We start from the raw sequence: 26,822 nt of genomic DNA, 5'->3' as shown, positions 1-26,822 counted from the left end.
CATCATCTTTTTAACCTCTATTTGGCACATAATACATGCGTCTAGAAAAAAACATAATTTTGAGCATATATCTAATTTTTATGGCCACTGACAAAAGAAAACAAACTGCAGAATCTTGAAGCTGGTCTTGACAGGTTTGCTACCGAAGAACAGTGTGCTATCCACAGTGTGCTACCCAAGGAACAAAATGCCCAGAAAATTATACCATGCTTCCCACCATCCATTAATAATAAATACATATTTCATTACTTCATCTGTAGTAACTAATAGTTGCTGTTAACTTTAGAACATTCACTTGAGATGCAAACATCACACCTGGCATCTTTTGCTGAAGAAATACAGGGGAAAACCTTTCCACACAGAATACCCCATGATGCAAACATACAGCTGAGGCCTTCAGAACCTCCTAAAAATAACCTGGCCTAAGTCTATTTCAGATTCAATAATAAGGAAGGGGTTTGAAGCTTAGATAGAGGAGTCAGTAGATTTTTTTCTCCTCTCCTGGTCAGAAGAGTTGTCCAACACTAGTTTTCTTTACGAAACAGTGACCTCCTTGGTCTGCCCTTTGGTGGCATGTGGCATGGGTGCTCAAAGGCCTGGGGGAGTTGGCAGTTATGGGGAGGCTGGGGGAGTGTCAGGTTTCTGTGCTTAAGTTATCATATCCTTACTCGATTTTTCCAAAGCTTTTTGCTTTGTCACTTCCTGGTGCTTGTTCCACAATTCTACTCAGGGTGCAATGCAAGCAGGAGAGAAAGACAGAAAAAGTGTCAGCGACTGATCAAAGATGCAGAAATGGAAAATGAAACAAAATTAAGCCACCCAACCCTGAACTGCCAAAGCAGAGATAAATGATAACTTGTATGTGAAAGCTTATTTCTTCAGTTAGATCAGTAGTAGAGAGCTGCAATCTTCAATTGTTAGGTTTCAAGAATTCTACTAACATATCATTAACTGGCTGAGGGAAAAAAACTGCTTCCAGGTAAGACTCACCTGATCTCATCTGACTTCATTAAAGTGACAGATTAAAAGACACACTGTCAGGTTCTTTTTATTGCCAGCATTTGAAATGTATCAATAATTAGCCACACAAAATTAAATACATACGTATATTTCACTAAGACCAATATGCTGCATTCAAATTGTAATGAGAAAAAAATCTTTGCTTTAAAGATAATTTCACTTTTGGCCTTGCTTGCTACTGCATTTGTTGAATATATCCAATTTAGTTTAAATCAGGACAAAATAAACACAAAATTTCACCTAACACTACATTTCCATATACGACCGAGGCTTTCAGGGCTCTCTACAGAAAGGACACATCTCTATCAGCTGAACATGCAGCCCACTCACTAAACCTCAAAGCTAGGGATCCCAGTCCCCAGGTGGAACCTGGAGATCCCCTAGAATTATAGCTCATCTCCAGACTAAAGAGATCAGTTCCCACAGAGAAAATGGCTATTTTGGACAGTGCACTCCATAGCATAACATGGAGTCCATTGAGGTCCCTCCCTGCCCCAAATCCCACCTACTCCTGGATCCACCTCCAAAGTCTTCAGATATTTCCCAACTCAAGAGATGGCAGCCCTACCCAAAATACCTCGGCAGATTGTGGATCAGGCAAGATGCAATAAGGGAGATCTGTGATCAGGGTCTTCTTTATTTTATTTATTTATTTTATTTATATACCGCCCTCACTGGAGGTTCATTGAAACTGCTTTGAAATGAAGTGGGACTGAGGGACGGGGATATGTAACTCTTAATTCCTGTGACACTTTACAGAGAACTCAGGTTGTGTATGGGATCCTTATACTCTGTTCTATGAAACACATGAGTTGCGGGGTTCATCTACATATGTGGTGCCCAGTTTGGATTGTGATTTCATCCTTCCCCATACACACCATTTTCCTGACCTGAAATGACTTTTTTTGGGAGGAAGAATCCACAGTTGTAGATGTAGGTTTCCCCAATGGGACAAATATCGCACTTACAGACTGTTGATGGTTTGGAAAACAACACATGGTGGGAGGCTTAAGATGCTTCCTCACAATTGCCACAATCCAAATAGGACGCAGAGTGAGGCATACATGCTTCTGCCATGAGACTTACAGACAACACAGTTTGGGAACACTAGATCCAACCTGTGTTCTCATTAATGTGTGAGGCTTTACAAAGGAAGGAAGGAAGGAAGGAAGGAAGGAAGGAAGGAAGGAAGGAAGGAAGGAAGGAAGGAAGGAAGGAAGGAAGGAAGGAAGGAAGGAAGGAAGGAAGGAAGGAAGGAAGGAAGGATTCATTCTTGTGCTAAAAATCTTTAGTCATTCCAGATGCTGCCTGAATGGCACAATTGCAAATAAGAATGCAAGAAATTCCAGTATGAAAAATGCAGTTCATTCCTTCTCCCCACTTTGAAAGGCAGAAGCTGAGAACGGTACAAGGAAGACAGGAAACTCTGCTGTTACCAGACCAGAGCAGACAAGGAAAGAAAAAATTGCCGAATATTATTTTATCAATCTGCAGTGGAACGAGGGCATGGGAAAGCATAGATAAATATAGGATCCTAAATTGGTGCAAAAGAAAAGGGGGGAAACCTAGAATAATAGTTCTGTTCCTTTCTATACCTTTTATAACTATGCTTCCTCCTTAGGCATATCTTCTATTTAAAAGATAAAGCTCAAAATATGGTCAGCATATAAGCATGTATGTCGTGGGAGGAATCTTTTTTTAATGCTGGATAGCTTTATTTTGTTTAAGAAAGGAAGTAACAGAGAGAGAGAACAAAAGATTATAATTCCATGACAAGTTAGTTCACCCTACTAGCTTATACTTGTTAATACATATATACCTATCTGGCTAGATATTGCGTAAAGTACCCCCAATGTTCTTCAAATTCTTCTACTGGTCTTGCATTAACTAGATTAATAATCTTTGCCATTTTAGTCTGACTAAAATGACTTAAAAATTGTGGGAGGAATCACGTTTCAGAAACATATTTCTGATATATGATCACAATAATATTCTGCATGTAGTTGAATGTCATTTTTCTGGTGCTACAACCCTTTAAACAATTTTTTTCTTCCATCCATGGAGTAATCATAAAGACCCAGAAACTAGTCCCTCAATTCAGAAAGATTTTTTAAAATTCCCATCATGGTTTCTGCCCAATTGCTGCAACAAATCTAATCCTATTAAAATTATATATTAATCAAAGGCAACACGGCTTGTGCCAATATAAGAATTTAAATATTGGAACACAATGATTTGTATAAAGGGTTCTTAAGAGAGAACCACAGTTAGGTTTAGAGAGCTCATTCCAATACTTTTAAAGAAAAACTGGTTATCCATCAGACAGAAGAAGAGTTGGTTTTAACACCTCACTTTTCACTAACTGAAGGAGTCTCAAAGCGGCTTATAACTGCCTTATCTTCCTTTCCCCACAACAGATACCCAGTGAGATAGGTGAGGCTGAACAAGCTCTGACAGGACTGCTCTGTAAGAACAGCACTATCAGGATTGTGACTAGCTCAAGGTCACCTAGCTGGCTGCATATGGAGGAGCAGGGAATCAAACCCAGCTCACCAGATTAGAAGCTGCTGCTCCTAACCACTACACCAAGCTGGGATACTCATCAGTCCAAACCATTGGATTTGAGGACTGACATATAGAACCAAACTATTATGTTGCAGATCCATCACTGGATCTCCTGATGCATTTTTTGTGTCTAACAAGCAGCTGTGGGTGGTGGCTTTGGATTAAGACTGCTGCACAAAGTGAGGTGTCTACCCTTGCCCACTTTGTCCTGATCAAAATCAGCCCATGTGGCTGCAACTAGGCCTGTAGGAAAAGATGGCAGGCAAAGACCAACCTACCTCTACTGTAATTCTATATACACTTACTTTGGTGTTAAGTCTCAATGAACTCACACCTGCACAAAGGTCAAGATGTAAGCAATTTTCCTCTCAATGATAACTAGTTTTTTTGTCCAAACACTCCTAAGAACCTATGTTTCAGTTACAGATTAACAATTTTGTTTGTACAAATCTCTACCCACTTTGACTACTACTAACAACTTGGATTCCAGCATCTTACTGCCATCTCTATCACACAATTCCAAAAAGAGTATCAGATATGGGAATAAAAATAGGGGGGAAGTTAGGCTCAGTGAATATGTCTCCAAGATGCAAGAAGAGCATGTCTTTGCAGTCCAGGTGAAAGTGAAGCGCATTACGGCAGCAATGAAAAAAATGCTTAAATGGGGAAGATGCAAGTAGATTTTTAATGCCAATGCACAACCATTTCCCTGCATTCCACATACACATAAATACACACCAATAGAAGCTACAAAATTTTCCTCCTTTAGACTCCTTGTGTCAAACTCCCTTGGCCCTTTCCCTGCAGGACTTGGTGCCCTTGGCATAAGCTGGGGTACAGGCAGTTGCACCTTGGTTTTCGACTCCACCCTCATGGTTAAAATAGGGTCCTTGCCAACCGGAGTGATTGCTCCATCTGTTGGGCTTCGTTTCCTTTTCTCTGGTTCTTTAAAAGAAAGGAGAAGATAAGTACAGCCCTCAAAGAATTCAGGAAAGGGAAAGAAATTGAGAAAGTGAAACAGGATGATTGGACAGATAGTGTTGTTAGTTTAACAGTACTCACAATTAGATATGCCAACAGATCTCACTATCAGCTGGAAAGTGCACTTATAGCAAAAGACAGGATCCATGGGAAAAGCTATTGCTTACTATTTACAGAAACCCTTTACCCTTTACCCCCACCCCTTCCTCAAGGCACTGATGAATCCAGAGGATATGCCCTCATAATTTATCCAGCCTTCACCCAGCACTGAGCAAATGGGAAAAGAACACTATGAATTCTATGAAAGCCATTTCAACTGATTGGTCGTAGATTGAGGAACAAACAGAAAGAACTGTATCACCCAACAGATAATTAACTATCAGTACCACAGAACTAGGTGATGGCCACAAGCTGACATAACTATTTTAAAAAGTTAGATTTATCCACAGAAGATAGCCATTCATCGCCCAATTAACTATGGTAGCTAAATCAATACCTGTGATAATACACTTCTGAATATCAGGTACCGGGCTTGTGGACATGAGGGGAAGGGGAGAAGGGGCCTGTTACCTTCATGCCCTGTTTGTAGGTGTCAGAGACATCTAATAAGTCATTGTTAGAAGTAGGATGCTGGACTAGGTAGAGCCCTGGTCTGATCAGCAGGCCATTCTTATGTTCTCAGATTTCTTCGTCACAACTCTTCAGTAAATGTTTATGCCAATTCAATCAAATAATGGGTCTATATCGCTATGAGAGGAGCGAGATAGCGATATCAAGATTTATTTTGTATGCTATTTCTACAGGAGATTAAAACTGCCTTTCTCCAAAATTATTTACTTATTAAACAGGCAATTGCCAAAAGGAAGCCAGAATTCTTTTTAACAATTCTTAAATTAAAAAAAAAGATTTCTGCTTATTTAGCTCATGGAGGGAATATATACACATTTTAGAACATTGTTCAAAATAATGACCTATTACAGTTCACCCACCAATCAACAACAAATGAAGACTTGGCTTCTATGCATTCTGTTGTTTCTACCCTCTGCTAGATCATACCCTACAAAGCATATGTGTTTGTGAAGCCATTCCTTAACTCTTTTATTATACATGAGTTGTAAACTTCCCTCTGGCTGCTATGAAGCAATACAATCAACTGCTGTAAGTGACTGAATTTCAAAATAGACTTCACTTTCATATTTCATATCATTACGCAGATTAAATGATATTACGCAGATTAAATTATTCAACTATATAAACCATCATACAATTTAGCCAGCACTAATATGCCACCAAATATGCTAACTTAACGTTTAACCCAAATTACATAGCTTAGGTGTAAAAAGAATTGTTTCTGATCCAAGTCTAAAAAGTTTTGTAAACCTAGTCAGAAAAGCTTCAGCACACTTGATGATATCCAGCCATCTGTGGACAGGAGTTTTCGATGTTTTCCCCTCCTCCCCCGCCCAACAATACTCTGAAAGGTATATCTGCAGGCTCCATATATGCAGGCTCCGGCGCATAAGATGACTATATATAGTATAAGACGATCCCCCAACATTTCCACTCAAAATACAGAGTTTGTTACATTACATTACAGTACTAAGGGCCACTATGGACAGCTATGTCTATCCCAACTGAAGTGTACCCGGCGTATAGGACGACCCCCCACTTGGAGGCATGTTTTTCAGGGGGGGAAAGTAGTCTTATACGCCAGCAAATATTGTACTTTGAACATTTTAAGAAATTTTCTTTCCCTCTCATTTACACTTTATTGTTGACTGGATTGGCTATATTACACTGCCTTTGTTTCACTGTTCTCTGTGGACATATTATACTGTTTTTATTTCAGCGTTCCTTAATTGTACAATCCAGTTTTATTGCATACTTAATTGTATCATAATGATCTTTATTGGATTTATTTGTAATCCACCAGCACTCTCACACCAGTAAAGGCTTTGTAGGTAGAAAGGCAGATAATAAAGCAAATAAATTCACACAGAACTACCTAACAAAATTTATGTACTCATTGGATACACCGGACAACCAATTAATATTTAGATAAACAAAAATGGATCTTTCTACAAAACGTGTATTCCTTTTGTTAACAGGGTCCTTTAATGGTTTGAATTATCTTACCTTTGTTATAGTAGTGAGTATAAGCTATCTCCAATAGGCCAAAGACGCTGGCCATGCCCCCAAGTCCAGCATTTGCATATGATTGTTCAAGGCTTGACACAGTACATTTCAGCAGGTCCAACATCCCTTTGTAAACCTTGCGATTGATCTCCTACAATGAAAGCCCTCACAGTGGTGAGGGTGCTTCATTAATTATAAGTCTGTTTCAGTTGATTAACTGTGCATTTTAAAAACCACCATTCCCTTGCATTCTAATCAATTGTTTGCAACAGGGAACTACATTTTCTGTAACTACTAAGAAAGAAATCCAAGATATTTTCAGAATTCCTTCAATTAACCAACACTGCAGAACCACATTAGCCTGAATAACACAGAGGACTGACCACATCCTGGACAACATCCTGTCGGGCATCCTCCTCTGACTGGATACTACGATTCAGCTTGCTTAATACGAAGACACGGAGTTGTTCACTCTCAAGCAGACGTCGGACTCGCTTCATATTTAGCCAACCAACTCCTTGCCCATCTAGGACGTTATGCACCACCTCTTTTAAGAACTGCTGATTCTCACTACAAGATGGAGATAAACAGAAGACAAAATGGAAGAGCAAGATTCCTGAAAACTGAATCTTTAGACATGGAGCTGGGTCCTATCAGCTTTTCCACTAGTCCAATAAGGGGGAACTCTCCCAGTTTCCCTCTGCACTGCAGCCTTGATACGTGTGGCTTTTTTGTATACACATATCCTATATTAAAACTGCAGAAAAGTCCAATGAGCAGGACTTTTGTCTACACTCAGACAGAGGTCATCAACTATAGCTGGCAGAACCATCTCTGTCCCATAGCATGGCCTGAAGCCAAACTGAAAAGGGTCTAGAGCAGATGAGTCATCCAGTTGTGTAGGATTCATGAACCTCCATGGGTGAACCATTTTAACCTCTTGTGTGGGGTACTGCAGCCACATTTAACTAGCTTTAAGTTGGCAGTAGTCAAGTTGCTATGTTTCAGGTCAAATCTCTAACCCCAAAACCAGGCCATTCTTCAGCTGCTCAGTGCAAAAAAATTAAATCCAACCTGTGACCTCTTCATAACTTGGGCCCAACACAATTTGATAGGGGCCCAAGGGAACCAAAGAGACTATAAAATCCTGGGCTGATCCTGAAGAGGTATACTCAGCATGTCATATCCTGGAACAATCAGCCTAGGATTTTCCAGTACCACATCCAACAGTATCTCTGCTCACTCATGAAGTGTACCCACTGGAGAACTAGGTGGCCAATAAACAAGAAGAATGTCTAATCTGTCTTTACTCCCTAGTAGTAAGAAGTATACTGTCAATGCCAGTGATAGTTTGCACTATGAATGTTAAAGGGCTCATGGAGGATAATGGCTGCCTGGCAAGTTGTATAGGGTTGTTGGAGGACTTAGGATGTAGGGTACGCGTACTGTGCAAGGGATATAAACACAGTTCTCATGGCTTTCTACAGAAACTGAGATTTCAAAGAACAGTCAAGCACAACTTTTACAAAAAAGTCATTTTGCACACTTACCTGGAATTACTAGTACGTCCCTGTGGTGAAGGAGATTCCCTCTTCACTGTGGGACTGTGCTTTATGACAGAAGATTTCTGGTCCACAAGGGCTCTTCTGTTTCCTGCTCGTGAGAGGAGATAGGATGACAGTCACTGGGTATCTAAGTCAACAGATGGCACCAATGAGAGACACAAGAATTAACTAGCACTCTAATTAAAGGACATACAGAGAAAACTTGAAAAAGCAGCAGCATATTTGTATTATTGCATCATACATCGGCAGAAAACAGTAATGGGAATGAAATAGACACAAAAGAGAAGATGGTAACAAGAGCAGAAGGTGGAAGGCAGGAAGCTTGGCTGCTCTGCATGCATTTCTGCCACAAGAACCATCTTCTGATTAGACACTATATGGAAAAGCATAATGCGTTATGGGAGAATGAATAATAAAAACTATGTAATACTGGTTACCAGTGAGAAGTTGCCTAAAAAGACAGGCACAAGGATGCTTGCTGGGAGCTGGTATGTCATGCACATCTCATGATGCAAGGAACCCACCTTCATTGCTTACTGGCCCAGCTTCAGTAATAATCTCCATTATAGTATTTAGCCCAAATACTGGTACACAAAATAAACAATTAGTAGTGTATTGCAAAATCACCACCATCTCTAAATATTTAGAAACTAGGCTGTTGCTTTTTTCCTTCTCTCAGCCCATGCTCTCCAGTAGAAATCCTGAATTAGGATAAGCAATGTGTTTATTAGACTGGACCAGCTAGCAGTTTTCCCTTGGAATAAATCAGAAATGGGAAGTGGCAATGTAACTTTAGAAATTCCAACTGGCCTTGGGGAAGGGAGAAGAAATGTTTCAGGTCTCATTTTAGTTTGACCCACCTGTACCAAAAATCAGCTTGTAACGCAACTTGCATTACCAGTGATTAGCAGGAGACTGACGATTGTCCCTTTATGGTTTGTAGCTATCCAGGACATGTGCTAAATCAGCATTTCTAAGATTCAATATGTCCAGAAGTATACTTTGAAACAAGTGGCTGACCTTTGTGGCTTCCACCTACAGAACCCTCTTATCCTATTATCACTTTAAAGGGAATAGCAGATGTATCTGTTTTCTCCTCCCATAAACTATTGTTTCTGGGGATGCTTTAGGGAAGTCATGCCAATGAAAACTAACATAAGACTGTTTCACATTTGCAGCAGACCTATCCCTAATTGAAGGAAGATTATTTGAAGGTTCAGAAGCTCCTCTGGATCCCACTAAAAACAAAATCCTTGCAAATTGCTACTGTATCTTTTCTTGCATCAGCCAAGTGAGGAAAAAATTCTTTCTCATCAGAAAATGAAGAAAGGTAAATAAGAAAAAACATAAGGAAGAACTGGAAAAGGTAATGAAATGATGGCATAATAGAATTTGTGAAACAATTGTCTACCTGTCTCAAAGACAACAAGAACACCTATCATCATCATTTAGTATATTAAAGTCTACTATCAGATAATCTCCAAAGGCAATGTTTAAGAGAAGCACCAACTAAGTCATATATGAAAGACAGAGACTGACAGAGGAAAGGACACATTGTATACTATACTTTAGAAACTTGCAGAGGACATATGGGACAGAGTTGTCAAGAAATGGGAAGAAACTGCAGAGGATGAGACACAAAACACAGAAAATGGCAAAATCCATCACTGTTTTCTTCCAATGTGTGTTATCAATAGCATGTTTTTAGTAGCAAAAGATCTCTGCACAAATAAATATGGGAATATGAACAAATAGAAATATCCCCAAAGAGACACTATGCAGAGTCTTAAAATAACTAATCACATTCTTTCTCAGTTTTAGTTATACACAACCACACACATACACCCAGGGAAATTTTATTCTACCCAAAGCAAAGTCTAAGGCAGCAACACAAAACCAACTTTTGGCCTTTTAGCAATAAAGGTCAAAGGTTAGCAAGACATCATACCAACCTTCATCCACATCCCTTCCCACTTCCAGATTAAAGTAATCTTTACGATGAAAATGGAGAGGGGAAAAAATAAATAAAATCAACTCAATAAAAAAGAAAAATAGTAATTCTAATTATATAAGAACTGAAAAAAGCAAAACAAAACGTTTCTCTGGTTGAGTAACTGAAAAGTTTCAATGCAAAAAGAATGATAATCTCCAGACTCTTCTTTATCAACAACAATCACTAAAACTAGGCTCTACTATAAACAAACTACTGTGACATGACAATATCTGAGGTCTCTATTCAGAATTCTTCAAAGGTGGTGGAAACATTCTAATGTAAGCTAATTTCTATGGCTCTGAAGCAGAAGACTATCAATACTGCCTTCTCAAGTGTATTTTTTTCTTCCAGCTAGGAAATATGTGTTATATGTGGGGACAGTTTAAATGCCATGGCTGCACACATAAGCCCTGTCCCATAGCAGTGCTCCATGTGGCAAGCATAACATTTTAGAGCTCCTATTAGCAGGATCTTCACATTTGCAGGTAGACCTGCATTCCCAGACCACCACTGACAGTTCTGCAGTTCTGACCTAAAGACTAGGGTAAGGCACACAATAAGGAGATTTTAAACACTATATGGCATCCATGTCTGCTGCAAAGGGAAGAGAATTTCAGCACCCTTCTCACAAAAGCAAAGTCCACATCGATCCAAAAGATTAAGAATGTATAACCATTTCATACTTGGAGAATACATTCGCATCTAAATGCATTCCTTTAATGTTGTGTATTACAGCAAAGGGAATTAAAAAAACAACAATGTCCCCCCTCCCTACAAGTCATAAACACTGACTTGAAAAATTTTGCTAAAGAAATCCAATGCACAGCTCAGAAGGAATACATGTTTCTAGAGTGTCCTGTTTCCCAAAATGCCTTGGAGCAGAGGATGTCTGACTGCTTGGCAATCAAAGAGATTCTGAAGGCAGTTAACAGGCATGGAAAAATGGTTACCTTTCAGGCTAGGAAATGGAGTATTTTTGTCTCTCCCAGCTTTGGTTGGAAGTGCTAAATTGGAGAGGCTAAAGCTTGTGCTGTGGTTCTTGTATAGGCTACCTATAACAGAAAGAAAATATATCAAGTGACCTAATTACCGTTACCTCATTCTGCAATTCAAGTTGTTGCTCCTCCACATGCAGCCAGCTGGCTTACCTTGGGCTAGTCACAGCCCTGTTAGAGGCTGTTCCCACAGAGCAGTCTCTCTCAGAGCTCTCTCAGCCCCACCTACCTCAAAGGTGTTGTGGGGAGAAGTGAAAGCGATTGCAAGCCACTTTGAGACTAAGCGGTGAAAAGCAGGGTATAAAAACCAACTCTTTTTATAGCTGAATAACTTTCTGTCCTCAGTAGTAAAGTTAGCTCTCTGTTAGAGATCAAACAGATCTTTGCTTCCTGGTTTTTGTGTGTAGTGACCCTGGTATTCCTAGATGGTCTCCCATCCAAATATTCACCAGGACCAACCCTGTTTAGCTAGAGAGATCTGAAGAGATCAGGGTAGCCTTTATTCATCACACATTCAAGGTTCACTGTTAACCAGCTGTGTAACACAGGCATAATTAGTGAATCTTGAAAGTGTGATAGAGTCACTGACTGAGTTCCAATAGATGATGTTAGGCCCCATTATTTTGAGAGCTCTTGCCTATGTAATATTTGAAGGTATGTATAAATAAATACAATTTTTGAGAAACAATTCGAGGGCAAGGTGCCAATCGCCAGCCGAGCTGCACGCAGCTGGCGATTGGCGCCTTGCCCCCTGACTGGTGATTGGCACCTCCACTTGTCAGTCCGTGGGCAAGGGGCCAATGTGCCCCTTTGCCCATCATGGACAGAGCTCACCTCTACCCCCCTTAGCGTTTTATTTATACCGCTCCCGTGGAGCGGTTACAGATGTTCCAAAAGATGTACATAATAGCAGCAAGCCAAAATTTTATTCTCCAAAAGGATGTCTTATTTTGTTTTTAAAAAACATAAGGCAGCTACTCACAGAGGCCTCAGTGGGATTCCATAATCAGAATGTCATCACCAAAAAAGGCCCTGCTACTGGCAGATGTTTGCATCACTTTAGCAGGACCTCACTATAAGATCTTATAAAGGATGAGGTGCTGTTTATAAATCAGTTTTATAAAGGATGTAGTGCTGTTTAAAGTACATAGAACTTCAAAAGAATTTATACCAGGACATACAGCTGTATCTTATATGAAGATTATGCTAGAAAGGGACAAATAGAGTCTTACAGCAAACTGTAAGCACCAAGAGTCTCTGAGTATGTAGCAACCAATTAGAACTGAGTAAGGACAGACCAACTCCAGAACAACTTTTCTAACTGGCTTTTCTTGAGCCTTGGGTAGCAACAAACATTATGCCCTTGCACCACTCCCTGTTCTTTGAATTGTCACGTTTCCAGTTCCCATTTCAAGATCTATGGCCCTATGTTAATATTTACCAAACTCAGCACTTCCCTACTAGGATAAGTCTCCAGCTGCTTTCCTTTCCTTCCCTTGCTATTGCAAAAGCTGAAGTTAAGGGCAGTAATACAAGCTAAACAACAGTTTGATTAGTATCTCTCAAAGAAGCCACTTGGAATCAAATTCTCCTTAGACAGATGATTTGGAAGATGAAGCCTATGAGAAATAGCTGAAGAAACTAGGCATATTTTGCCTGAAAAAAGACCGCAAAAGGACAGAATTGCACTCTTCAAATACCTGAAGTGCTGAAACATAGAAAAGATAAAGACTTCTTTACTACTTCAGTAGTCAAGAATAGATCTAATCAGCTCCATTCTCAGAATAGTAGATTTCAGATGAGCTTGAGGAGAAATTTCCAAATGGTAAACATAGTTCTACAACAAAACCAAACACCTAGGATTTTGGTTGGCTCACTAGAGATGTTCAAGTAGAGGCTGGACAGCCCAGCTTTGGATGTCTTGCCCTAAGCAGGATTGAATGACCTATAAGGACTCTTCCAACTCTATGATTCTGGTTTTTTTTTTAATGTTGCTTTCTTCCCACTTCCCCCACCTGCTGTTCTTAATATAAACAAAACAATGATACATACTAGCAAAAGACATAATGCCCCCAAAACCTTCACTGCTATTGTTGGAGACTGTAGAATTTGGGGAACTGGCATGAGAATCCGATTCTGCATCAGAGTCATTGCCCAGCTTTAAACTGTTAGGACGAAGAAGCGTCTGAGGCCTTAAAAAGAAAAAGACATAGATTATAGTACTGACATCACCATGTATCCTGCATTCATAACTGGAAAAATTTCATATCAATAATATGTTTTCAATATCTACCACCATTATAAATTGTACTAAGAACTAGTAACCTTTTGATAGAGTTTCCCATTATTTTCTTACTAGTAATCAAGCCCGCTGTAAAAAAAATACAGCGGGAGCTAGGCAAGGGAGCCCCCAGCAGGCGTGCCATGACTTGCATCTTGTTCTTGGGTGTGCATGGATGCACAGACTTGCCAGATCATGAAGCATCTTTCCCAGCATAATGCAGATGGACACTTTTCAAAGGAATAAAAGCAGAGTCCAGGAGCACCTTTAAGACCAGCAACGATTTATTCAGGGCATGACTTGTTGAGTGTCATTGTGGCACGTCAGACCAACCCGGCTACCCATTTGAACTTTTCTAAGGGGAACAGAAACTGCAAAGAGGCTTGTTTGGGGGTATACAGTGGGGTTCGGGATGCCTTGTGGCCAAAGGTTTCAGTTTGGCAGTCTGAAGCCCAGTGGATCCTGCAAACTGGGCATCGGTGGTTGCAGCAAAAGGCTGAGGGGCACCTGGGTTCTCTCTTCCCCTATAGTCTTTGTGCCTTAGGCTGTGGCACCGATATCATTTCATTGGGAGAGCTTCAATATATTAATGGGCTATACACAAGTTGTACACATGGAACAACTTCCCAAGACCTTGGGGGGGGGGGGAGAACCAAGGAAAGAAATGCGTACCTCCTTGAGACTGAATGTGTCCCAAGCGCCGTTAAAATAGGGGGTGGGGGAGGTCTTCTTCTTCCTCCGGCGCAAAGGGCAGGGGTCTGGGAGATTCGTCCCACCATCCATCCAGATCGGCTAAGCGACCAAACCGGGGCGGGAGGCAGCTGTGACGCAGTCGATGGGAAACGACCGGAGAAGGGCACCGCACCGACCATCCCACAAAATGGAGGGTTGGCTGAGTGCGGGGCAGCACCGGGGTGAAGGACGGCAGCCCTCCTCTCCCCCTCCCCCCCTGCGGCGCCTCTTCCCCGGGCACGGCGGTAGCGCGGGTGATTCCCTGCCCCCGGCAAAGCTGCAACGCGGGGATCTGGGCATTGTCCAAGAGAGGAGGAGCCTTTTACCCCCGCCGCCCTCCCTCCCACCCAGGGGGCGCTTAGAAAGGCCGGCGTTGCTGCCTCCTTCTGCCGGGCGAAACTTCGGGCGCCCCTTGCCTTGCCTCCCTCGTGCGCTGCTGGTCACCTGCCCGGCCACGCCTCAGCCATGAGCCACTCCAGCTGCCTGCGTGCTACCTCGTACCGCCGCATCTTCGGGCCTCGCTCGATGCTGTCACCGGTGTCATCCTCGCCGTCCTGCTTCGGCGCCTCGTCCTCGGGGCAGCAGCTGCTGCAGAGCACGCCCTCGGCCTTGGCCTCCTAGCGCCGTGACCGCAGTGGCGGCGCCGTCCGGCGCTCCAGCACGCCGGCCGCCGGGCAGGGAGCCCCGGCAGCCGCGGTCACCTCGTACCGCCGCACCCTCGGGCCGCCCCCGCTGCTGTCGCCGGTGTCGTCCTCGCCGTGCCGCATCGCCGCCTCGTCTTCTCCTTGTGCTGCTACCACAGCGGCGGCGCCGTCCTGCGCTCCAGCATGCCGGCCACCGGGCAGGGAGCCCCCGGCAGCCACGCAGAGCGCGGCTGCCGTGGGCTCCCTTGCCCGCGGCCTGATGCGTCGGGAGGCCGCCAGCAAGGGAGCAACTGCGAGCCGCGCTCTGCGCGGCTCGCACTTGCTGCAGATGGGAATCGGAGGGACCAAGCGGCAGGCGCTGCGCGCCTGCCGATTAGTCCCTCCGATTGTCTGTTCGGAGGAAGGGTCCAATCCGGACCCTTCCTCATCACGGACACATCCCGCCTCAGAACCCCTTAGCCTTTTATTTAGTCCGTGGCGCCCGCGGCGCCACAGGCGGTGTTAAGATGAGTAAAATGGAGGACTGCAGACTGGACCCTAGGATAGTTAGGTGGATAGGAAATTGGCTTAAAAACATACTCAAATAGTAATTGTCAATGACATTTCATCTGATTGGATGGAAGTTCCAATGGGTGCTACAGGTCTTGGGTCTGGGCCCAGTAATCTTTAACCGCTCCTAGCGGAGCGGATAAAATAATTCGTTAAGGGCACCTAAGGTGGGCCCTGTCCGTGATGAGGAACAGTGCCCATAGGCCCCTTCCCCCGGACTGACAATCGGAGGGCCCAATAGGCAGGCACGGAGCGCCTGCCGATTGGGCCCTCCGATTGTCAGTCCGGCGGCAAGGGACCAATTGCAAGCCGCGCACAGCTCACCTTGCAATTGGTCCCTTGCCGCCGGACTGACTAATCGGGAGGCGCAAAGCACCTCCTGATCCGCCCCCCTTCCTCCTCGCCCGCAGCCGCCCGCCCGCCTCCATAACTCACCTCACCTCCTGGTACATTTTTATGTCACCTTTCTGTCTAGTTCAGGGTTGCCAAAGCAAGCAATCCAAACATTAAAAAAATTTAAATGTATATACGTCAAACAATAAGATCAATTCAAAAAACCTTAAGTCATAGCCACATACATATAAACAAGGAGGATCAAGTAAGAGGGACTGAGGAGGGAAAACCAAACAAAACAGAATGGTCTTCCACCAGTGGAGGGGATGTGGAGGGTTTCCAGGACATCCATCTCAAGGCACCATCATTAGCTGACTGTGCGGCATTTCTGACATACCATCCAAGGACCAGTAACGTGAACTTCACTAAAAGCAATAGAGAATGGTGGACAGGAGAATCTCTCACCGACTGCCACTGAGGTTCTGATTGAATCTTGGAGTGTAACTTTCTTCTTGTTCATCATCATCTTCCTCTGTTGGGAAACCATACTGTGGTTCAAAGTATGGATTATCATATTCTCGTTTTTTCACCACTCCATCCACAGTACTCAAACTGATAGCAGGACTCTCACTCTCACGACGATCTATACTGATCTTGGGAAAATTTGGTTGCAAGGGCAAGCTAGGAAGGTGATTTGAAAATCCAGCTACTATCTTTTCCTCCATATCTACTGATTCAGCTGATTCCTGTAAAACAAGTAATTGATTTGTTTAAATATTTTATAACAGCTGATGAAGGGTTCCCAAATGCTCTAACATCTTGACATTTATTTTGATTATTTCCAACACCAGCTCTGCTAAACAAAGCTTAGATATGTTTAGTTACACTTTCAAAATCCCTTTTCAAAAGTTTTGTCATCACACCTACGATCGTAAAGACTAATTTATTCCCCTTAATAGTTCAGGCCAGAATCATCTTTGTTACCATTGTAGACCTTGGACAAGATAATTGTTTTTAACTGTTGTAGCAGTGACTCAAATAGTCACATTCCTTATATCTCCCCATGGGCCTCACTTCTTAAGGAGCAGCATGCCAGTCTTTTTCTAGCCCAAAGGTGTTAGGATCAGGCAATCTGTGAAGCATTTGTCTGATCACAGTAAAGCTTCTAGAGATGTTACAAATTGACTTGACCTGTAATGAATGCCAAACTAGTTGGCAACTTGATTCACATCTCCTACCCAAAGGTCCAGCACTTCAAACTTATAGCTCCACCAGGACATAACTCCTGGAGCCTGAGATGACTTGTACAATGGTCTCATTACACACATGATTCACCCCATGGATGACGGTGCTGGGGCTACTACTGGCTGTAGTGCTTGAACTTGAACGGGGTTGGTTGTTGTCTTGAGAATTCTCGCTGTCTGGGGCTTGTTCATCCATATCACCAGAATATTCTTGGAAGTCATCAAATTCTACTTCACTTGCATCACCCAAAGCTGCATGGGTAAGTGGATCCACATCTGTAAATACAAGACCCATCCTAATTTATTAAGTATACATTTTGCAGATTTGTATGTAATTTAACAAAGCTGTTACATTAGAAACAATCACAGGGAGTTGGTGCGTAAGTCTCCTTGCCTGATGACAAACACTACCATTATAACTAGAAACCTCAAGAAAGCCAAACATGAAGAAAACAGGGTTACACTTATCTGTAAACTGCTGTTCACCAAGTGGTCTTCTGTATAGGCACACATAGGGACTGCACTATCACAGGCCTGCCATTTTACAGGCTGCAGACCGGCGGCAGCAGGGAGGGCAGTTTTCAGCCGCGCATGCGCATTTTCGGACGTGCATGGCACATGTGTGCATGCGCGGCCCTGCTTCCCTCTCCCCCCCTCCCACAGTAAGAAGCTTGCCGGGCCGCAAGCTTGTGGCCTGGGAAGTTTCTTACTGCAGGGGCGGGGCGGGGAGAGGGTGCCGCGGCTCGGTGCCAGGGCCTTCACGGCCCAGTGGTTGGGGACCACCATAATAGAGAACACTCTATTGCTTGCACTCATAAGTTCACGCCTTGAAGAAATCTTTGTTGGTCTTAAAGGTGCTATTGGACTTTTATTGTGCTACTTCAGACCAACACAGCTACTCATTTGAATCAATGAACAGCAGTTACAAGTAAGTGCAACTCTGTTTTCATCTTTGTGGCTTCTGTGCAGTCCCACATGGGAGAATGGCAAGATAACTCTCTGCGGAAGAGGGTGTGGGTGAAATTAGAATATTTATTTATTTTATTTATTTATTATTGAATTTCTATCCTGCCAACTCCTGGACTGGCCAGTATTGATTGTAAGACTGACAGCAGCCTGCTTCCAGGAGTGCACATCATGGAATAGTGTTTGATGAATGTCAAAGGCATTGACCACATTGCAGCCCTTGCAGATGTTGTCAAGCAGAAGCCCTGTCAAGAACACCGTCAAAGCACCTCGGGCTCTAGTAAAATGGTTAAGGGCAGTCCACTTCCACTTCAACATATGCTGTACAAATGGCCAGAATTATCCACCAGGACAGGGTCTGAGAGGAAGCCATTCTACTCTTGTTGTGGCCTCTGAAGTAGACAAAGATTCTTGTCCACACAAAAATGTTTGACCCATCCAAATAGAAGAGCAATGCCCTATAATTATCAAACATGTTGTAGTGTTCATTCTACATCTGAAGAGGAACAGGGAAATGAACCCTGAAACCATTTTGGGGGGGAAAAAAACAGGGAATGTCTAAGATTAAGTTTATCAGAATAAAATTGAGTGTATGGAGAGCCACAAGAGAGGGCTGCCAATATGCCTACCTGTCTGAATTGCAACCCAAAACGACATGTTAAGAGAGAGAAAGGTGGCTGCAGCACTAAGTTTGAGCAAGAGAGGCAGTTGGCTCTGAAGGAGCCCAAGCACACCCCTGAGCCACATGGCTGCAGCTTCCCCCGCTTGTGAGACTCCGGGAGAGGCCAGGGAGTGGGCATGCCCTTCTGCTGCCCATATAAGGAAGAGCACATGAGGGCTCATCCTCTCTGCTCCTCAGCTCCTGCTGACTTTATACATCAACATGGATAACATTAAGGATACATTTGAGAATCCCATCTGTTTGCTCACTAAAAAGCTCTCTGCCTTGGAACAAGAGATCCTCTAAAATAGCCCTCATGTCATTGGACAACATGGAAGAACAGAACCATGCATGCCATCAAAACGCTATGGCTGTCCCCATAGATCCTGCATGGCAGTCAGCCTGATGCCTGGCAGCATTCAACTCTTGTTTAGTTAACTTCATACCCTCTGACACTATAGCTTTGACCTGAGGCTTATGCGAAGGTGGTAAGACGTCCAGTAATGGGAGAAGGCAGTATTAAATATTTAGGCATTAAATGTTGTACCAACTTTCAATCCCCCCCCCCCGATCCTTCATATCTCTATGTAGTGTTGGTTGCTATCAAATCAGGAGAGTGAGTTTACATTTCACTGATATCTGGCTGGATAAAACAGTTCATATTTTTGCTGGATGGTACAACCTATTACTACTAGAGCAAAATGCATGTTTATCTAAGGACAACATCCTGTTCAATTTCATTAGTGTAAGACCTTTATACCCATTGTATCAACTTGGTTACATATTTTATATCACCAGTAGCAAAGCCTGTTTTTCAGATGGCCCACAGAAAGGTGGGACAGCAGGAGAGGCCATGAAGAGCAGGGTGGCGGAGCTCACCAACTGGGCTGCCGTGCTTTGCAGGAGCCTTGCTACCCTCCCCTCTTGCTGCTGCAGAGCAGTAAGGACCAGGTGGGTGAGCTGGATCAGATCCTGCCCCCCCCCCCGATCTCTCCCAGCAGCCAGGAAGCTTGGGTGCATGGCACAGTCAGCCTTCCCCAACCTTCCAGTGGTTAGGAGGCCATGGAGCATGGTACAGCCAAGCGCAGTGGAGTGTGGCTCGACAGCCATCCCCAGCTCCCAGGCTTACTTCCTGGCTGCTTATCCTCCTCAGGCCAATGGAGGAAGAGGAGGAGCAGAGGGGCAGGGAAGAGCCTCTGATTTTCCCTCAGTTGAGGATTACTGTCACCCTGTTGGGGAGGATGTCCTCCAGTGAGAGGAAATCAGAGGCTCCGCACTTCATCAGAAGGACAGTAAGTCTTTTATATCTGTAAATCGCTACTGCGGTGCAGTAGAAATAAAAGGGTAAGGGCTAAAGGGGAGGAGAAAGGGAGAGCCCTGTCCGGGATAAAAACTCGAAGTGCCCAAACAGGAGCCATGAAGCAGCTCCTGATTGGGACCTCCGAATGTCCATCCAGGGCCAAGCAGCCAATGGGGAGCTGTGCAAAGCACGGCTCCCCATTGGCTGCTTGGCCCGGCCTTGCCTGGGCCAGCTGGGGAGTTGCCGTGCAGAAGAAGGAGCCCTTCTAATGCAGTGAGTCCTCCACTGGCTTCTCCTCGCCCTAGGGAAAGGAGCAGGGTCGCCGCATCGGTGCCTTTCCGCTGGGGGCGGGGGCCAGGGAGCAGGGGCCTTCTCACGGCCCCACGAACAGCCTCTTCACCGGGAGAAGGCCGGGAGTCTTGCCTGGGGGGAAGCAGCCTTCTCCAGGCCCCGGGAAGAGGCTCAGTACGTCTGCAACGCGGCGAGGCTCTTCCCGCGGCCTGGAGAAGGCTGTGAGTTTCAGCCAGGGGGGGGGGCTCGGCCTTCTCCCAGTCCCAGGAAGAGCCTCGCTGCGTCAGAGATGCACAGAGCCTCTTCCCGGGACCCAGAGAAGGCCGCGAGTCTCGGCTGGGTGGGGAGCCTGGGGGGGAAGCGCTCGCACTCCCGCCCGCTGGGGATGGCCTGTCGCCTGGGAGGGTTTAAAAAGGCCTTACCAAGCTGTCGGGAGCGCTCCCGCCCGCCTGGGAACGCCTCTAGCCGGGGCGGTGGGTTACATTCCAGGGGAGGCCCTTCCCAGCCGCCCTGCCAATGCTGCCAGAGCCCCTGGGAACGGATAGCGCTCGCTGTATTTTTCATACATCGGGTTTTATTCCTAGTGGTATAATATTTCAGAAGGACAGTAAGTTTTTTATATGGTATAATATTTCCTGTGTGTAACTCTGCCATATTTTAAATATATTAAAGACATTCACATGCACAATATTAATTAAATCACGGTGAAACATATATGTAGACCTAACAAAATTGTTACTCACTTGGAGTATCACCATTTATGTCACATTTCATCATTTCACTAACAAAGTCACCAAGGGATGAATAAGAAGAGCTGGAATCATCATAGTCCACACTGTCGCTGCCACTGTTACAAAGAATGGGGAAAGAATCAGAACCAGTGAGAAAACAGTATAATGTAGACAGCATCCACAGGGAAGCATTCTAGCTGAGGCCAATTCCCATATTACAAAACCTTCATGTCCACCACAGGGTAGCCACAAGGACTATTGATTAGATGTGTTTTAGGACTTTCCCCATTGGTAACTTTATTGCAAGACACATATGGACCTAATTAAATTGAGACAACAGTGTTTAAGAAGCAGCTTAAGTATCATCTTCTCAACCTGAAATGGCTCTGTGGAGCTGCTGTTTGTCCTGTTGGGCTATCAACAGCTAGCACAGGATTCTGACAGAATGAAAGTGGATAAAGTGGAAACGAAAGAATTCACTGAGAAGCAGGTTATAGCAGCAACAAAGCTCCAACAGATTTACAAGTGACATTAAGGACCAGCTATACAACACTATCTTTCCCACTGACCTATCATCAGTAGGATCTGAATCTGTTTCTCTCTCGACAGGGACACTCAGTGCTTCAGCTAGCTGAGAATTGCTGTCATAGACACGATAATGGATTGGCTGCAGTTGGTGAGCATACCACTTTGGCTTATCACCAATCAGAGCAGGGTCAAACATATCTGTAGAAAAAAACAAGAATAAGGATGTTAAGTGAAGTATTTGCTTTACACATTAACATACATTAAGCTGCCTTATATTGAACAGACCATTGGTTCATCAAGGTCAGTACTACTAAACAAAATCAGTCCAGTGGCATCTTTAAGACCAACAAAGATTTATTCAAGGCATGAGCTTTCGAGTGCAAGCACTCTTCCTCAGACTAAGAACTTCCATCATGACAGTGGGAATATATAAACAAAAGTTAATCCTGTCAAATTAAGAATCCGCTGCAATCCACTTATCCTACGCATTATGCAGAAAAGCTTTGTGCAAGGTCAGTACTGTTTACCCTGATTGGCAGAAGCTCTCTAAGGGTATTGGAGAGAGGCCTTAACATCAACAACTGCCTGATCCTTTTACCTGGAAATGCTTGGGACTGAATCTTACACCTTCTGCATACAAAGCCTAAGCTCTACCTCTGAGCCACAGCTTGTCAGTACCATTTATCAAAATGAGACCAGCGTGGCTGTTTTGATCTGGTCAATGATTGTAATAAACTGACTGATTGATTGAATGAGACCACAGTTTCACGGAAAGGCAGATAAAACTTTAAGGGAAAATATTCAGAATTCACTGAGACATTTTAAGGCAATAGCCCCCCACCTTTTTGAGCCTGCAAGCACCTTTTGAATTCTGACACAGTATAGTAGGTGCAGCCACAAAATGGGTGCTCAGCTTGCCTTCAGTCACAGAGCAATATTTTAAAGAATTTTTCCAATGAATCTAGTCATCCAGAAGTCCTGCTGGGCAAAAATCCATCCTGGCCTTGCCCACTTCCTGCAAGCACCTGGCAGGCACCAGATAAGGTGTCTATGAGAGCCATGGCACCCATGGGCAAGATGTCAGGGATCCCTGTGTTAGGAACTTTCTAAAGAAACTTCATTGGAAAAAGAAGTCCTCCACAGGACAGACAGATTTAGGAAGTGACAGGGCAGATACTTTTTCTGCACTGCTTCAGTATTAGATGCTTCTGTATTAGAAGATAAAACACTAATAATATGGAATGTAAGACACAAAATCAAGACATACTGTTGTGGATTCTTTGGAAAGCATAATTAGTTGGGTTGAGTGACCATTCTCCAAAGTATTCTACTGCCTGTGTCCTGGACAATTTATCTGCAAAGGGTGTCTGCTTTGGTCGTGAGGCCAAGAAGGAATTAGCCTGAAAGGCAACAACTGGCCGGGGGAAAAGGCGAAGTGTGCGGGTATGCATCTGGAATCCTTGTAAAACATTTGGAGAATTGAAGAATCTCACCATGGCAACCCTAAAAGAGAAAAAAAAAGTGTAATATCTCCTGTAACAGTAAAGGATAGCTCATTTATAAATCATGAAAAAACCCTCCAAGAAAATCAGTCCAGAATATATAGTTCTATGTCCTTCATCTCATTATCTCACAAAATCTTGCAAAACAGATTAGGGTAAGAAAGTGATTGGCATAAGTTATCCCATGAGCTTCATGGCACGGCCTCCCTGATTCAGTATCATTCTAATCACTATATCACACTGGCATCTCCAATATGGGAAAGACCTGTCAGTTTGCTATAAACACTGTGAAGCCAGTTTCAGTCTTGAGCACATTTCATGGATATACAGACCATGGGAAATGTAAGGAATCTTTGTGCTACTGCTACTCTGGGATCAAACTGTCACTCTCCATGCTTTCTTTTAGGAATAATAATTTCAGCTTAGATTTCTATTCTAGTACAAACATCAGCTCTGAGGGAATCTTGGATATTTTACATCAATGCCAAAGATCTCTACAAATGTCTTCATACAGAGTGGCTTAATCTTGCCTTTTATAATCATGCAACGTCAACTAGACACAGCCAGTGAACAAAAAAGAATACTAAAGTACAGAATCTTGATTTATACAGATATAATTTCATAAGTAGTAATGTTATGTTATTTTGTCAAGAAAATATTTAACATCTACCACTGGACAGAAATTATTTGGAGGATTGGCCAAAGGATATTGCTCAGACTTACCTAGTGGCCACGTCCACTGAATCAACATCATTGCCATAAATCAGGGGGTTGAATTCTGTAGAAGGTGTGGACTGCAGGTCATTCTGAGGTCTTCCCATAAGCAGTGGGATCTCCTGGCTTTCATGAAACTTCTCTAAGTTAAGAATGGGCTGGGTATTCAAACTCATGCTGGCCAAAGCCTGAAGAGCAACGGGTCACATGCATAATAAACAAGAATGACAATGAAACACTGCCTTGCCTCATGACCCATCACAAACCAAGTTCCAGATTCTAGTTCCCTGGAATCCACTGGCATCTTTGTCAGCTCTTACATGCAAACAAGAAACAACTTAGTATGCTCTTAGCCTTTGGTTTGATAGACTATTCCACCATTCCTCACAGGTGGGTTGTTCAAGGAAAAGGTGCACACTTTACTATAAATATATTTTTCAAAAAACAAATATGCAACCCAGGGGATATTCATCAGATCATTGAATGAAGATCGGGAATACCTAGGCATTCTTTGACTAAAACCTTAGACCATTTTATAGTATATTTTTATTCTGTTCTTCTCCCTGACAGGGACCAAAAGTGGTTCATAAAAATACTATTTAAAACAAATTTACATAAATACAGTATAAAAAACAGCAAGAAACAACACCAGACAAGCAACTGGGGTTCATGTCCACCAGGTTCATTGTTCTGGATAAGGCTATAAACTGTAATCCATGGGCTAAGAGCAAAGGGCCAAGAGCTCTCGGGTTCTTGACCTTCACACCCTTTCTCATGCTCAGGCTGAATTCCTGCAGTAGGAGAGGCAGAAACACTCAGCCTAGATGTTTTAAGCTGGTAGCCATTTTCTTCAGTCCTAAGCTGCTTTGGAGCAAGGAGCTTCACAACCATAGTTGCACCTGTGGATCTTCTGATATTCATTTCCATAACTGATTCTGGAATCAATCTCCCTGTAATTCTGCTTTGCTAGATCATGAAACAGGTGTCTAGAAGTGTGCAGATGAGATATGTTGTACAAGGTCGCAGCTGAAAAGAAGTAGACTCCAACAAAACTACTTATCTGCAGCAACTGGGCATGAGACTTTCGCAAGGTTGCTATCTCCATGGGGTAGCCAGCTTGACTGTTCAGTCCTATCTCCCATATCTAGTACTTTGAGAATTATCTTTCTAAGAGTGGGATCCTAAGCAAAGTTATACTGTTCTAAGCATACTGGTTTCAAAAGGCTTAGAAAGGTACAACTCTGTTTATGCTTGCACTACAAGTGAAACAACAGGTACAGGTCAATGTACTCTATCAGAGCAGGGAAGTTCAGATTCCTGGGGCAGAGCACCATTTTCAACAGTTATACACCCCCCCCCCCAATCAACTTTATCACCTGCATCATCACATATAGTAGAGCTGACACTTTCACAAACTTAACATCTCACAGCCTGCAAATTTCTCCCCAGTCATGCACTGAAGGCCTAAAAGTCTAGCCTCCATATGTTACTTACAATCTCACTGGTCTAATCAAATTCTATCCCTACTCTTGGGTGTACTTAGCAGTTGCAGCCCTCCCCAAAACCTTTCCCACAAGTTTCCCCTATCAACAGTCTCTCTCACAATTGTCTTTCTCTAAACTTCCCTGTGATTATTTCCAAAAGCCAATAAATAAAAACAAATTTAAAAATAATCCAATGGGGGAAAAGTAAAATAAAGACACCTTTTTGTCAGGCGTGAGCAGCTGTTGCTGAGTGATTGCAGTCATGCTAACCAGACACTGGAGGCAAGATGGAAGATCACATGACAACATCAGTGGATAGAGCCAAGACGAACACATGACCACAGAGAGACAGATGGAGAAAAAACGATTACTACTAAATACCACAGATGAGAAAGAAAACAAAAAGGGACCATAAATAGGCACAGTTCCTGAGGGAGACCAGACTGCTTCACCCCCACACATCTGTTCCCAGCCACTTTTTAATTTCTAAAAAGTAGGCAAACCACTTGAACGTGGGCAAATATTTCCAATAACATATTAAAGCCTAAAAGATTTTACCACTGCGACCACCACCTCTGCTATCTTTCACATTCTCCCCTTTTCTCTCCATAAAAATAAGATTTCATAATTTGCACTACTGAACAAAAGAAAAAAGGTACCTATATATCAACTTGTGCCCAAATGTGTGGGAGTTTTGCTGAATACCCCCTTAAACTGTGGAGAGAAAAGCAAACCAAGTCTGAAAGAGGAGCTGTAGATTCTACTGTAAGGCCAATGGCTGTTTACTGCAGACGTATATAAGAGGGAATTAATAGAGAGTCAAATATACAGTTCTGCTTTTCTAAGAAGACATAAACAGCAGTTATTGTGTGATCACTATAACACTTTACCTTTAAATACTGCATGCAGCATGCAAGGAGGAGGAGCAGGAGGAGAGAAGTAGAGAACAGAAATTGAGACATAAACCTAATTTTGACTGGCTCAGTCAACTGGACTCAAAAACAATAAAACTTAACATGACCACAGAGAGAGGAATATGAACCTCATAGGCAGCAATATGAAAATGGAAAACGTGATGGTCAAAAAATGACAATTAAGTCAAGTGAAAATATAAAAACTCTGAGGATTGTAAAGATAAAGAATTTTGCACAGATATTAGAAATAAGAGTTAATTCAGGTGACAATTTTGACCTGATGGCAACATATTTTCTATGGTAACCAATACTATCAGTGGTCTGACATGTTTCATGTCAAGATCTTGGCTTATCACATCTGGAACTATTTTATGTGGGTTGAGAAATAAAATAGTAAACTATAGTCTAATACCATCTGAGGTGTGCACTTATAACTGGATACTATGCAAAAAACAAAACCCAAACTAACAAATCAGCAACTGACAGTAATTTCACTACTTCACAACCACACAAAATGACCATATAAATATCTCATATCAGACTCCAAACTGCAGTAAGAGATTAAATGCAGTTCCTCCAAATATAATTCAGACTGCCCATGGATGTTCTGTATTCACTAAGTGTGCTCATAAATGACTAGGGGATTTCCTTTTTACTCTAAATGTGTAGAAGGTGAGCACTGTAAATTACTCC

At 43.1% G+C, this 26,822-nt stretch overlaps 1 protein-coding gene across 35 annotated transcripts in view; it reads right to left on the bottom strand.

Moving 5' to 3' along the window:
- Nucleotides 1-26,822, bottom strand: part of MADD (MAP kinase activating death domain) — an 89,289-nt gene that overhangs the window by 37,117 nt on the left and 25,350 nt on the right. For 6 of the 35 annotated variants that reach the window (XM_077322399.1, XM_077322426.1, XM_077322408.1 and 3 more), the window contains exons 8-22: nucleotides 25,435-25,491; nucleotides 23,741-23,919; nucleotides 22,783-23,018; nucleotides 21,557-21,713; nucleotides 21,000-21,103; nucleotides 17,121-17,314; nucleotides 16,260-16,540; nucleotides 13,308-13,447; nucleotides 11,211-11,312; nucleotides 10,220-10,258; nucleotides 8,253-8,355; nucleotides 7,086-7,272; nucleotides 6,703-6,853; nucleotides 4,324-4,530; nucleotides 669-722 (exon numbers count right to left, since the gene is read on the bottom strand). In XM_077322399.1, coding sequence (XP_077178514.1) covers nucleotides 669-722; nucleotides 4,324-4,530; nucleotides 6,703-6,853; nucleotides 7,086-7,272; nucleotides 8,253-8,355; nucleotides 10,220-10,258; nucleotides 11,211-11,312; nucleotides 13,308-13,447; nucleotides 16,260-16,540; nucleotides 17,121-17,314; nucleotides 21,000-21,103; nucleotides 21,557-21,713; nucleotides 22,783-23,018; nucleotides 23,741-23,919; nucleotides 25,435-25,491 — 2,191 coding nt within the window. The remainder of the gene's footprint in view (nucleotides 1-668; nucleotides 723-4,323; nucleotides 4,531-6,702; nucleotides 6,854-7,085; nucleotides 7,273-8,252; nucleotides 8,356-10,219; nucleotides 10,259-11,210; nucleotides 11,313-13,307; nucleotides 13,448-16,259; nucleotides 16,541-17,120; nucleotides 17,315-20,999; nucleotides 21,104-21,556; nucleotides 21,714-22,782; nucleotides 23,019-23,740; nucleotides 23,920-25,434; nucleotides 25,492-26,822) is intronic. The other 29 variants (XM_077322406.1, XM_077322416.1, XM_077322409.1 and 26 more) reach the window with 13 other exon arrangements.

Source organism: Paroedura picta, chromosome 2, assembly GCF_049243985.1.
Source record: "Paroedura picta isolate Pp20150507F chromosome 2, Ppicta_v3.0, whole genome shotgun sequence".
Classification (NCBI taxonomy): Eukaryota; Metazoa; Chordata; class Lepidosauria; order Squamata; family Gekkonidae; genus Paroedura; species Paroedura picta.
This window is presented reverse-complemented; position numbering and strand designations above follow the sequence as displayed.